Below are 14934 nucleotides of genomic sequence, written 5' to 3'. Positions count from 1 at the left end.
CTCAACATCAGCTCGGGCCCGAATGATTCGAAATCGACCTGGGCCCACTCAGCTCGACATCGGCCTGAACCCAGACGACTTGACATCGGTACAGGCCCGAACAACTCGACATCGGCTTGGGCCCGGATGACTCGTCATCGGCCCGACCGTTCGGCTTGACAACGACCCTAGCCCGCTCGACTCAACATCGGCACAGGCCCGCTCGACTCGACATCGGCACGGGCCCGGATGACTCGACATCGGCCTTAATCTGGACGACTCGACATCGGCCACGATCCGAACGACTTGACCTAAGCCTGGGCCCACTCAACTTGACATCGGCCCGAGCCTGAATGATTCAAAATTGGTCTGGGCTCGCTCGGCTCGACATCGGTTCGGGCCCACTCGTCTTGACCTTTGTCCGGGCCCGCTCGGCTTGACATGGGCCCGGGCAACTCAAAATCGGCCTGGGCCTAAACGACTTCCAACCTTGCTCGACTTGAATTTGGCCTGGGACTGCTAGACTCAACATTGGCTTGGGCCCACTCGTCTCGACATGGGCTCGGGCCCGCTCGGCTCGACATTCGCTCGGGCCTACTCGACTCGCCATCGGGCCCGCTCGACTTAGTATCGGCTCGGCTCGACATCGACATCGACCTGGACCTACTCGACTCTACATCGGCCTAGGCCCGCTCGGGTTGACATTAGACTTGGCTTTATCGTCTGGATATCAGCCCGGACCCGCTCGACTCAATATCGAACCCGAAAGACTCAGCTCGACATGGGTCTAGACCGGCTCGACTAGACATTGGTATGGGCCAACTCGACTCAATATAGGCCCCGGCCGACTCGGGTCGACTCAATATCGACCACTCAACTCGACTTTGCCCAAGGTTGACTCGGTTCGACTTTGGCCCGAAATGACTTGTCTCGACTTTGGCTCATACCGACTCGATTCGACTTGGACCTGGATGACTCAGCTCGACGTGGACTTGGGCCGACTTTGCTCAACCTAGGCCCGAATTGTCTTGGCTCAACCTGGATCGAACCAAGTCAAAATCCAACCCAAAATACAATTTGGATAATCAAAAAATGCATCTAATCTATATCTAATAGATATCCAATTAAATGGATTGGATTTAAAATCCAAAAATAAGAATTTGGATTTGAGATAAATCCATTTAAATGGATTAAAACTAATATGGATTTGAATAATTATGGATTGGATTTTGTAATTTGAATTTTTTTCACACCCTTGTCATAAATGATGAATGTTATACACTCACGATACAACATATCATTCATAACATAAGCTGCGCACTAGCAGATTCGGATAGCAGATTCGTATAGAAATATGTATTACGTCTACCGTCCCTGTTATGTATGATGGTCAGCAACCATGATTTCTAAACCTTTTCTGTGCCATTTAAGGCACAGGTTGTAATATAAACACATGAACAATTTTGTTCAGTCAGACAAAGCTGCCTTGGATCTTAAGTGTTCCTTAAAATCCATAATGTCACCTTCCCATCTGGTCACAGCTTGATCAGCGCACACCCATATCTCGTGGGCCACTTGATTTATGAGCCTAAAATCATGACTAACAAGCACCATGCCACCGTCCCATTCATTCAATGCCTCAGCCAATGAGTCAATTGTTTCAATATCTAAATGGTTGGTTGGCTCATCCAGAAGTAGCAAGTGAGGTTGTCTATAAGCTAGCCATGCGAATATCACGCGGCTCCTCTGCCCGTCAGATAAATTCTTCATCGGCATCACCTGCGCTTTACCCGACAGTCCAAATTTACCAATAGCTGCTCTCATCCTCTCCTCCTCATTTCCAGGGTACTCTTTTATCATAAACTGGAGAGCAGATAATTCCAAGTCTAACTTTTCAGCCAAGTGCTGGTGAAATTGTGCAATTCGAAGGTGATTGTGGCGTCGAACCATGCCGTCTACAGGTACCAGATCGCCAGTCATTAGCTTCAGTAACGTACTCTTCCCGGCTCCATTGGGTCCAACCAGAGCAATTCTAGAGTCTAAATCAACCCCAAAGTCAAGGTTCTTATAGATCAGATTATCAGGAGTGTAACCAAATGTCACCTCAACAAATTGGAGGACAGGGGGGGGGAGTTTTCCCACATCAACAAAGCGGAATACCAAAATTCTGTCTCTTACCACCTTCTCTGTGAGTCCACCCCGCTCCATTTTTGCAAGAGTTTTCTCTTTACTCTGGGCTTGGCGTGCAAGTTTTGCTGATCCATGACCAAATCGAGCTATATATTCCTTCATAGAGGCAATTTGCTCCTGCTCCCATTTGTACTGCTTCATCTGGTTCTCTTCAAGCTCAGCACGTGTCTGAACATATTGATCATAATTACCAGTATAGAGCTTCAGCTTCTTGTTTTGCATGTGGATGATATTTGTGCAGATACCATTAAGGAAATCCTGGGAGTGTGAAACCACAACCAGAATGCGGTCAAACTTTTTCAAATTCTCTTCTAGCCACACACAAGCCTCCAAATCTGCAAATATATTTTTAAAAACCTATGAATCAGCAATTGTTCCAGGACCAGAGGTGAAACATACTCACAGTGTAACTAAAAAACAAAAGCAATAACATCTCACATATAAAACAAATAAATTTAATCTAATTTGAGAGTTCAAGAAAAATAACATCAATAATGGATGTGGTTAAGATTGTATTGTATCAGTTGCATTAGCAGAAATACAATTATACAACCACCATAAAATAAAATGATAATGCAGCGCAAAGGGTCGACAATTTCTCAAGTAAAATATAATATAATATAATTTTACGAAAGATCAATGAAATTTGATTGACATTTAAGAGTGAAAACAAATGGATCTGGCATTCACAAAATCAACCATGTGGATGGATATCAAGCATCTAGTGATATATTATCCTACCCTGAAGCAGTAATGCTACGGCAATCCTTTTTTCGTACTCTAAAGCAGGCACCAAACAAAAAATGCTCTGAAAAATAAAAACTATACTCAGAGGCCTAGCCCCGGGTAAACCAGGAGGATTCAACAAATTCAGGACTTCTATTTGATGGACATAATTTATAAAATAGATAAAAGAATCTGCAGCCACTTAAAATCACAAATGATTCAGGATAGAAAATCATCACACCAGTCACGTGAAAGTCAATACATAAAACATGGCAAGTAATATGAGTATTAAGCCACAAAAAACATATTTTATCTAGGAAGGAGGGATGATACCGAGGTGATTGGTTGGTTCATCAAGTAAAAGAATGGTTGGGTTCATAAATAGAGCTCGAGCTAAAGCTATCCTCATTCTCCAGCCACCAGAAAAATCACGGGTCTTCTTTGCCTGCATCTGCTTGTTGAAACCAAGACCAAATAAAATTTCAGCGGCACGCTTTTCTGCTGTTGATGCATCTAAGGCATCCAATCGTTCATAAATACGTTCAAGAGTTTCGCCACCCCCATCATCCTGGACCCAAAATCAATTGAGTGAGCCAGTGATCCCAAAACACAAAATGTGGAGCAAAACAGATTCTATACTACTAAACATACCTGAGCTGCCAAAGCTTCGGCTTCTTTCTCCAATTTCAACCTTTCCTCATCACAGCTTATGACAGCCTCCAATGCAGACATGTCAGAGGCTTCAATTTCTCTGCTAAGGTGATAAATATCCATGTGATCTGGAATAGGTAGCTCTCGACAACCTATTGCCGTAAGAAGGGTAGATTTTCCACAACCATTTAATCCAAGCAAACCGTAACGTCTGAAAGGAATATACGGTAAACATAGTCACTTCACAGCATCCTAACAAAAAGGAGAACAAAATAGTAAGGATGACCAACCTTCCATAATTTAGCTCCAATTCAGAATCAACTATCAAATCATGTCCATGGAAAGTAACTGAGAGAGATTCTATCTGTAATTACAGCATAAATACGTCAATCAATAATGATCATTGTAATGGTGTAAGCAACTAACTACACTTAAGACAATATTATTTTTAGTGCATAAGATTACTGTATTAACCTTCCTAAAAGAATTAGTTATTGGAGAGTATTTTGTTACAATCATGAATGAGAACCAAGTTTTTGACCAAGGCACAACATGGTAGAATGCCCATGCTACAAACCCAATTGTTTGGCTAGGCACTCATGCGAGCAAAAATAAGCCAAAAGATCCGCTAAACTGGGAATGTCTACCCCATTTTAGAGAACTTAACTATTGCAGGTATTGAAAACATGTATTAAAAATTAAAGTTTTGCACAGATTATTCTCCTACCACTTTTCTATTTCCAGGGAAGAATGAAGTATACGCATACAAAAAAGTAAGGCAAAATATTTTTGTTAGAGATTCGACATCCTCAGATAAAATGACCAAATTACAATATATGAAGAAATGAATTGAGTTAGATTTAGACTATTTTCTTAGATGTTATCAAAGTTCATTACAAGGAGATTTGTGGTGTAGGGTACTTTCTAAGAATTTTCAATTATAAATTTTATGGAAATCTTTCTTAAAAAGCCAAAGGGAAACATTGAGCAAGAAACAATTAATGACTGCGACTCTCTAGAAAAAGAAAAAAAAAACAGCATAACTTCAGACAAATATTATCAATATATTACATGGAGCAAAATGCTTCGGCACCAAGGTAATTTAGGTAACTTAGGGCATCAAGATAACTATGCAAGTACTATAGGTGCAAGGAAATGTATTTGTATCCTCAAATAAGAAAAAAGGAAATAAATTATTCAATTATTTAGAAACCAGATTCTTTGTTCAAGACCAAACCTCTTCAACATTATACAGTCGAGGGCTACAATAACTAAATTAACGCTTTTCCTTAACAGTCAAAAGGCTACAAGCATTCTAAACTCACCCTCAATGAGCAGAACCGAAACACCAAATAGACAAACTCAAACAAAACATAATAATAGTAATCAACATAGATAAAAATAAAACAGAGTATTCCACGGTGAATGTGTAACACCCTGTACTCACCCTAATATCCCTCGAAAGAGGATGAGAGCAGAGGACGCCGGTGCAGGTTCGATCGGAAATCTGAATCTCCCCAATTCCGTCGGCGAGCCTGTCGGCAGGCTTCTCAGAGGACGACGTTTTGGAAGAAGCAGCTGCCGCTTTGCCACCTCTCTTGGCGGCCGTCGCCGCCTTCTTCTGTGCTGCCTTCTTCTTGCTTGCGTCAGACACCATCTTCAATATCTAACCTCTGAATAGTAACAATGAAGTAAGAAGTCCAAAAGAGAACAACAAAATATGCAAAACTGAATATGAAAGCGAAAATCAGAGGGAGGAAATGCAAACCTTTGGTGAAAGTGAGAGAAGAAGATAGATCCAGAGTGCTACCGTGGATTGATGGTACCGTGAAAGTGTAAAATTCTGATGAAGCCAATGCTTAGGGTTCAAAACTCCGTTCGGGTGCAGTGGAAGGAGTAGGAGGTGATGTACGCTTCCACGTGTCCCCTCCGGAAGGACTTGATAAGGACAACCATACTCTTATAAATTGAATAGAATGTTGTAGAAAAATGCTCCACCACCATGCATACTTTCGAGTCCTTAATTTTGGACGCTTTCTTTCATTGCATTATTATATCTTTAACTACTTATATTCAACTCTTTCTCAATCTCAATGTCAACCATCCAAGACCATTTTCCTACCACTGCTCGGACAATTTTTTGAATCATTTTTTGAGTGGAACACTTCAAAAATTATAAAGTCACATTGACAGGTGTCATAAATGTGAGTGAATATTCTTTGTATATTATCGAATGCAATTGAAGACAAAAATTATTTGTTCTTTGCTTATCCTTAAATGATTTTGAGCCCATGCAAATTGTAATAGTAAACAAAAATCATAATCACGTGGAATCTTGAATTCTTTGAATATTTGTTGTCTATTCTGGTCAGTGAGGTTCTAGTTTCTTTTTCCAATGAATTGCACAGTGGTGTGGGATCACATGGTTAAAACCGAGAGTGAATGGCAAGAACTATATGATCCCTCACGTAGCACATGCATTGAAAACGAAGGTGATGCGGCCAGTAACTTCCTTTTCTGCCTTGATAAAAGCAAAAGAGGGGCTAGTCTGTACACTCCTATAATGGTTTATAGTTTACCACTTTGAGTAATATGCATATAATGATAAAATTACGAAATGGAACTCTCCAACACTTCATCTCAAGATAAACCTGATTTCTTGGGTGACTAAAGTTGTTCTCGTTGCCTCAATGCAGTAGCAATACAATGGGAGTTAAAAATATCTGACCCAAGTTATGGAATTGTATTAATTTTGTAGAGTGAGCACAGTGGAAGAACAGTAAATGGTGTAAAATAAACTTGGAAGTAGCAGAATTGGTAGCATGGCTGGAAAGAAGCAGTGGAGTGAGCCCCACTCTTGTCCAACATCCTCAACTCTCCCGTGGCAGGTTCAAACTCCACTAACGAACCTGGCACTAAGGAAATGACACTGGTTAATGAATAGGACAAATTATTCAGGTAGAAATGACAAGTAAGAAAGTACTAGTATCTTTTCTGTTACAATATTAAGACCTATTCAACACAAAAAGTAACCAAATTGGGACATAGTCTCTTCCCTTTCATCATTTACACTTGCATTAGATAATATATAATAACAAAGTCTATATAGGTTGAACAATAAAACAAGTCTATCAATCGCAAAATTCTCTCTATGCTATCCACACCTAGCTCAAAGAAAGGATTATCTTAAGTAAAAAGTGGAAGAAAAAATAGCGACTCTTTTGTACCCCAAGCTCATAAAATCACCTCAAAACCATTTCTTCGAGTGTCATAAAATACTCAAAGCCTCGTCACATAATGTGACAAGCATAGGGATTTTCATCACTGAACATGTCTGATGCGGGATAATATTGCCCCATGTAGTTGTATTCACCATAACCATAACCACATGCAGGTACCATATGATTATTGTTTTGCTCAGTTTCCCCCTTGCCATTACCATCTCCCTCGTTCTCCTTATCATTATCTCCTTCATTGCCACCCTTTTTCTTCTTCTTGGTGGAACTATTCCCTCCTTTGTCACCTTCTTTCTCACTTTCCCTTTCCTTCTTCTTCTCCTTCTCCTTCTCCTTATCCTTCTTCTCCTTTCCCTTCTCCTTCTCCTTCTCCTTATCCTTATCCTTCTCCTCCTTTCCTTTCTCCTTCTCCTTCTCCTCCTTTCCTTTCTCCTTTCCTTTCTCCTTCTCCTTCTCCTCCTTTCCTTTCTCCTTCTCCTTCTCCTTCTCCTTATCCTTATCCTTATCCTTCTTGGCAGGAACCACCTCAACCTTCTTCCTGAACTTCTCCGACAACTTCTGCACCAGAGCTGTCACGTCCATTGTGCCCTTCACCATCACCATCCCCTTCTCCCTATCAGTACTCACTTCCTTAACCCCTACAACACCATTCCAACACGTGTCAAAACCACAAACAAAAATAAACACTAAATCCAAAATATAAAAAGAAAAAAGAAACACCTTTGATCTTCAATACTGCCCGGCGAATCCTATTGGAGCAACCTTGGCACGGGCAAAGATTAAGAACCTTCAGCAACGTTGTTGTCACCGGAGCCTGTCACATAAACGCAACAAACCACAAAAATAAAATAAAATAAATAATAATAACTAGCTCTTAAATTAATATAACACTAACACCTCTTTGTCTTTGGTTTTCTTTTCGTTGTCTTTGGTTTTCTTTTCGTTGTTTTTGGGCTTGTTTTCCTTGTCCTTGTCCGGAACAGGAGAGGCAATATCAACATTCTTTTTCGTCTTCCCAGAAAGCTTGTCCTTTGGTTTAATGGAGTCGACGCTTTCAGTCCTGATCTCCGGCTTCAAACTCTCCACACCTTCTACATGAATTAATTTCAATTCTTGAGTTAAGTCGGATTAAAGAAACCGACAGTAAATAAATAAACAATACCGGAAAAAGATTAATTAAAATTTGAGAGGCGAAACATGTTTGTGTTTTTGTCCAAGTTTGAAAACCTCGGAAAGCGTGAAGGCATTTGATGATCTTTGAAGCGCATTCGTCACAGTGCATGTCGATCTTGAAGACAACCGTGGTCGGGTATGACGATGGCGGTTCCTCATTCTTGCTTCCTTTCTCGTTCTTGTGGCCATAATCGCTTTTCTTCACCTGTTTCTGTGCGCAATTCAAACGAAGAGATTTAACATCTAACAATGTATATAGAAAAGAAGAGTGCAATCGAATTTCAACCTGACCCATTCAACAAGCAAAAAATGAAACAATAATCGACTGAGAAATTTTGCAGTGGTGGAGAGTGAGAAATACGAGGTACGTATATTTATACAGTGGGCCCCACCTTTGCATATTCCCTTTTTATTTTCTTAATAAAATTTCGGATTTTCGCACTGGGTTGGGCCATTAACAAAAATTGCATGGATTTCGACCTCTTTGCTCTCTCAAGTTGCACTCTCACACACTATTTTAAATCTCATCATTTTCTTAACAATTAATTTTGTAGATAAAAATATCAAATAACATTTATTGTCTAAATGTTACACAAGGATAATTTTATGTCAAATTAATGTGTAATAAATTTTTTCAAATTAATTTTAAGCATTAATGTCATTCAACTTTTATTGTTATTTAAATATAATCAAATATTACCTATCTATTCAATTTATTAGTATCATTGTTATCATATATAATATTCCTTGTTATTTGATAAAGAACAACTTGAATTTGTATTTTTTTAAGACTCATTGTAAATTCATGAACTATTTTATCATTTTCAATTAAATTATTAAATTATGATTTTTTAATTAAGTCATTGAACTTGTATTTAATTTTTAACTAAGCTTTTCTGTCAAATTATTGTTATGAAAAAATAATCACAATAACCTAATTAAAAAAAAACAAATTGTTCAAAACCAATTGAGTAATTTAAAAGAAAATTAAAAACTACAAAAGAATACATGTTTCTAACATACTATTATTCAAGTTGGTCAAATCACGAATTTATGAGTTATTATTTTCTAAACATATATTTTATTCAATGTGTGTTAATGTTTTTATCCGATATCATTCAGTGCATTAATTTGAAATGATGTTATGAATTGTGTTTTCTTCTTAGTTGTTGAGTCTTTAAGATCATGCTCTTCTTTTTGTTTCCTTCATTTTTGGGAAGTTATGCTTTCTTTAAATTATTTTTATTTTCTTTCCCAGAAAGTCCTTTGTTCTTTCTTGAATGTAAATTTCCTTTTTATATGTAACTAGTACTTTGCCCACTTACAGGATTTATTTTTAAAATATAATATATTTATTATATAAATTTGATTTGATAACGATAAAATAATAATAAATAATTTTGGTTTACATTGTTATTATTAATAAAAATAAATTTTATAATACACAAAAGAAACTAATTTTACCTATCATATTTGAATTAGAATAATAATAATATTATAAAATAATTATAATAAAAATATTACAAAATTAAATATATTAATTTGGATTATCATTGTTTTTTAAATGAATTGACATGTAATGTCTAGATTTTGGAACATACTCAGAATAAATATCATTTACAAATAAATTATTACATATTAATTATAATAAATAATTCAACAATTTTATAATATTAATAATTCAACTTTCCAAATAAATAAGTTCTAAATGTAACAAATGCTAATCATTATAAATGTTTACTACAAAAGTACAAATATCTTTATTTCATTAGTTAATAACGAGTTTTTATGGTTTATATTTAAAGTTTATAGAAGTAGCAATAATTCAACTTTCTAAATAAATAAGTTCTAAATGTAACAAATGCTAATCATTATAAATGTTTACTACAAAAGTACAAATATCTTTATTTCATTAATTAATAACGAGTTTTTATGGTTTTTATTTAAAGTTTATAGAAGTAGCACTAATTTTGATTTTATCTGAATATTTATTGACATATTTAAATAAATACTTTGTTGAATTAGACTTGTTGATATATTTTGTATACACATAAATTTCATAACTCGTTAAAAGAAGGGACCTATAGAGTATCATACTACTATTAATAAATTTATTTTTGTTAAATACAATTATAACATATAATTGGTTTAAGTTATGAAATAAAATTGATAAAAAGTCAAAAAGTATCATAGTTATCTTAGGTAAAAAAATTGTAAATTTTTATATTAATTTCTTAATACATAATTTATAAGTTAATTTTGAAAAACATTATTGTATATGTAAGTAAGAAATATAAATATTATATAAAGTAGTAATAATATTTTCAGTTGTAATACATTTATAATTACAATTTTAATATATATATTTTGAAGTCAACTATTACATCTATAAAAAAATTATAAATTTTAATTATAAAAAAAATATATTATTATTTTTGTACTAAAAAGCCCTCCATGTTTAACTTAAAATTTAGAATATAAAATTTTTTGTAAATGAATAAATATGAATAATGTAGATAACAATTTTGTAACATATTTCATTTATGATAAAAAAAATTCCAAATAAAAAATATATATTCCAAAGTTCTCATGTTATTTAATTTAGTACTAATATGAAAAAATTCACTTAAATATAATGAATAAAATTGTTTTGAAAGATAATATATTTATGCATAGATAAAATTTGATTATTTTTGTAATAAAAATGTGATATATTTATTATATAATTTTTTTTAATATATATATTAATTATGATGTTGTCTAAAATTTGTCATTGTAAAATAAAATCTTATATAGTTTGTAATAAATAGTAAAAAATATATAATTATTTTTCTAAAACTATATTTTAGACACTAAATTTAAAAATTTAAATTTGATGATTTAAAAACTTTTATAATTAATTAAAATATTTTAATTACATAAAAACTATTTTAAATTTTTTTAAAAAAATTGGTAAAATATTTATGGTGAAGTAAATTTAAATTTTCTTATTTTATTTTTATAAAAATAGTTTTGATATTTGTGTGTTGTAAGAAGTATATTTTGTTTGATAAATTAAATTTAAATTTCACTTTCTAATTCTGTAAAGTTTATTTATCCATTTTAAAATAATATTGAAAAAAATCATATAAGTTTTTAATTGAAAATAAAATACTATTATAAAAAAAAGAAAATAGATATCAATTTAATTTTAAACTAATTTCTCATTCTATTAACTAAATAAAAAATATAATATATATATATATATATTATTTATTCACATTCTTTATTTACATATAAATTTATAAAAAAAAACATATATACATGTTAGGAGATGTGTGAATTTTTTTTACAACATTACACTTATATTAATGCAAAATCCTTAGTAAAAAATTAAGTTTCTCCAACTTTGTTCAATTGTCTTACTTTCCTTCCTTGGATGAGTGACCTTCGTTTGATGAATGGAAGAAATATATACCCTAGGTTAATTGTCCTTTGGAAGTTTGTCTTCTATTCCACAATAAATGTTGTGTTTATCTCTAGATCAATTCCATTTATTTAAAAAGGTAGTGAATCGTGATGAGATTCACATATCATAATTGTTGTATCTCAAAAATCAATTTTTAATTTTCTAAAAAAAATTAGTTGTTCACTTGTGGAAGTAACATAGTAGAACAATCATATATATATATATATATATATATATATATATATATATATATATATATATATATATATATATATATATATATATATATATATATATTCAACGCAACTTCAATCAAATCTGTTTTTATTTTTATTGAAAGGTTTCAATCCTTCAAAGAAGTTAATAATTCCTTCTATCAATAGAGTGATTTCCATACAAGGGCATATCATATTTTTGAATAAAAAGGCACTAGCATAGAGTTGTGAGATTTTACAACTTGCAGGTTGTGACTATTTCTTTTTCCAATTTATGAAAGGTTATATAAAATATTAACAAACTTAAAATGTTCAAACGTATACCTCATCATAAGCCACGAACACGAATTGCAACAAAGGAGCATGGAGCAACTATATTACTTTCATTTCCTAAAGCTCGTGTCATCATTTCTTCTATATTATTCTCATATAAATCAGGATTTTGTTGCTTAATCGTGAATTTCATCATTCTCCAAACTTTGAATCTTCTTTATCATTCCATTTATTTTAATGGCATGTTTTTTTGGATAATATTAATTTCTTGATTTTTCTTCAATAATGTGGGTGACATAGTCCTTGTAGCAACGAATTCGAAATTTCTAATATCACTAAAAAAACTTACAATAACATATAATGTTATTACAAAGAATTTCAATATTACATACAAATATAGGTTCATAAATAAATTCAGAATTACATATATATCTTTAAATTAAACACCACATCTCCATTATAATAGATTTTCATAAATATTTTTGTATATATATTTTACATATTATTATTATTATTAAAAATATTATTATTTTTATTATTACTAATTTTAACTTTACTATTATTGTTGTTATTACTAATAAAAATAATATTAAAAATAATAGTACAATAAATAATAATAATATTATTATCATCATTAATTTACTTATTATTCTTATTAATTTTATTATTATTAATATAATAATAATATTAATATTGTACTGACTAGGCCGAAAAGTTATGACGAAAGGTCAACCGAAAGGTTGTATCGAAAGGCCAGGCCAAAAGGTTAAATACAAAAAATAAATAAATTAAATTAAATTACTTATTGTAGCAAAGCCCATAAAATAGGTCCAAAGATACCGGTGTGTGTTTAAAAAATATTAGGTGCAAAAAGAAAAGACCCAAGCAGTCTCTAAGTCCAATAAGAGGGTCTTATAAATAAATGTTCAACCTAAAAGGTAAGTAGAGTGAATTTATCTTATAATTAACTAGTACCAATTCTGACTTTGGCATCGACATCGGAGCACCTCACAGATACACACACTCATCCGTGAGAGGTCCAAGCCGAAAGCCTAGACCGAGAGGTTCAAGCCGAAAGCCCAGACCTAGAGCTCCAATCCGAAAACCCAGACCGAGAGCTCAAAGCTGAAAGCCCAGACTGAGAAGTACAAGCCGAAAGCCCAGACCGAGATGTCCAAACCAAAAACCAAGACTGAAAAACTCAAACCAAAAGTCCATACCGAGAATTCGCACTGAAAAAGAAGACCAAGAAGCCAATAACCTAAAAAAAAAAATACTAAAAATAATAATAAAATTATTATTAATATACATTACATATAAATTTATTTTCGTATATAATGCTCCCAATCATTACATACAGATTTATATACAAAGTTGTTTCCTATATGTAATGTTCCAGACACTCATAAGGATTTATTTGTAATATGCCTAGACGTTATATACAAATTTGTTTTCTGTGTAATGGGTCTAAGCATAACATACGAAAAACATTTTATATATAAAATTTTAATATTAATATTATCATAATTATTATTAATAATAATACTAGTATTAATAATAATTTTACATTATTATTATTATTATTAATAAATAATAATAGTAATATTTATAATAATAATGATATTAATATTATAAATATTAATAATAATTATAATAATAATAGTATTAATATTATTATTTGAGATGATTAATGTTAATAGTAATAAAATTAATATTAAAAATAATAATATTAATAGTATTATTATTAATAATAATTAATGTTAATGTTAATATTAATATTATTAATAAATATTAATATTAATATTAGGGTTTAGGGTTATTTATTAATAATATTAATACTATTAATAATATTAGTAATATTAATATTCATTTTATTATTATTAATATTATTATTACATTAATATTAATATTACTACTATTAATAACATTAATATTATTATTATTGATTTTAGTAATATTTATATTAATATTATTGTTAATAATTAAAATATTTATAATAATAATAAACATAATAATAAAAATAATGATAATAATAATAGTAATAACAACAATAATAATAATAATAATAATAATAATTTATATCTATATATAAAGAAGATTTTCCTCGTAATATTTTTTTTATGTACACGTTTACTTTTTCATTTTATCCTTACATCAATATTTTATTTTATTAATTTAGAAATATATAATAAGATAGTTTTTGTCATTTTATTGTTATCTTGAACATTTTTGTTATTTCATTCTTTTGATATTTACTTTTATTTTTATAATTCTATCCTCTAACCAAACATATCTTTCTTGGTAATTTTTCACTTCTCTCTTTATCAACAACTTCTCACTTTCCTTTCTATCAACAACTTTTCACCCTCACTATAAAAAACTTCTCACTTCCATCCCTATCAAAAACTTCTTTCACTTCCGTCTCTTAATTGTGTTCCTTGAACTTATCAAGTACAAGATTAATGTATTTCAAGTCTTATTCCCTTCTCTCACATCCTTTATATGCTTCCATTCTCATTTTTTTTTCTTTTCTCTTTTCTTATCCTCCTTTTTTTTTCTATTTTTTCATAAGATACTACAACTATAAACTTAACAATGTTTTGTTTTTGTGTTTCAAATTTGCAACAATTTGTAGAGGAGTTAAACTTATTTACATATTTTTGTTTGTTTTACGCTCATATGTATTAACTAAGAAAGAGAGATTAATCAAAAACAGTTTTCAAGATTTCAACGAGCTTTTGGATAATCTCAAGTTTGGAATAGGATTGAGTCTTGTAATTCTGAACTTTAATCTTTGATTTACCTAGGTGTATTCTATTCCCTTCTTCCTTGAACATTGTATTTCTGTGTGTTTTGGTGTGGTGCAGTTTCAAAAGGTGTTTCTGGAAACTGTGTGGTTCGCCAAAAGTAGTGTGTGTTCTTGAGGGGTTCAAGATCATCAATTTTGGTGTGTGTTATGTAATCTAGGTTTGATTACACAGTGAACTCTCAGAGGTTTTCTGAGGATTGAATGTAGCTCTTGGTTAAGAGTTAACCAATATAA

General features: G+C 32.0%; 2 protein-coding genes across 5 annotated transcripts; both read right to left on the bottom strand.

Moving 5' to 3' along the window:
- Positions 1-1201: 1201 nt before the first annotated feature.
- On the bottom strand, positions 1202-5588 carry LOC137835703 (ABC transporter F family member 1). Of its 4 annotated transcripts, none has more exons than XM_068644317.2 (6): positions 5315-5588; positions 4994-5219; positions 3837-3910; positions 3547-3757; positions 3229-3463; positions 1202-2504 (listed from the first exon to the last, which is right to left on the bottom strand). In XM_068644317.2, exons 2-6 carry the CDS (start codon positions 5201-5203, stop codon positions 1447-1449), a joined length of 1788 nt encoding a protein of 595 aa, XP_068500418.2. In that variant the 5' UTR covers positions 5204-5219; positions 5315-5588; the 3' UTR covers positions 1202-1446. The 4 variants fall into 4 exon arrangements, with proteins under 4 accessions (XP_068500418.2, XP_068500419.2, XP_090158305.1 ...); XM_068644318.2 differs by having other exon boundaries at positions 4994-5212; positions 5315-5548; XM_090302179.1 differs by lacking the exon at positions 3837-3910 and having other exon boundaries at positions 3547-3798; positions 5315-5496.
- Positions 5589-6664: 1076 nt separating this feature from the next.
- Positions 6665-8410, bottom strand: LOC137834528 (uncharacterized). The gene is made up of 5 exons (XM_090302957.1): positions 8348-8410; positions 8010-8241; positions 7680-7870; positions 7503-7596; positions 6665-7420 (listed from the first exon to the last, which is right to left on the bottom strand). Exons 1-5 carry the CDS (start codon positions 8408-8410, stop codon positions 6837-6839), a joined length of 1164 nt encoding a protein of 387 aa, XP_090159083.1. The 3' UTR covers positions 6665-6836.
- Between the last annotated feature and the right edge of the window lie 6524 nt (positions 8411-14934).

Source organism: Phaseolus vulgaris, chromosome 5, assembly GCF_051622355.1.
Source record: "Phaseolus vulgaris cultivar YP4 chromosome 5, ASM5162235v1, whole genome shotgun sequence".
NCBI lineage: Eukaryota > Viridiplantae > Streptophyta > Magnoliopsida > Fabales > Fabaceae > Phaseolus > Phaseolus vulgaris.
The sequence above is the reverse complement of the archived record's forward strand: the minus strand, read 5'-3'. Positions and strand labels throughout refer to the sequence as shown.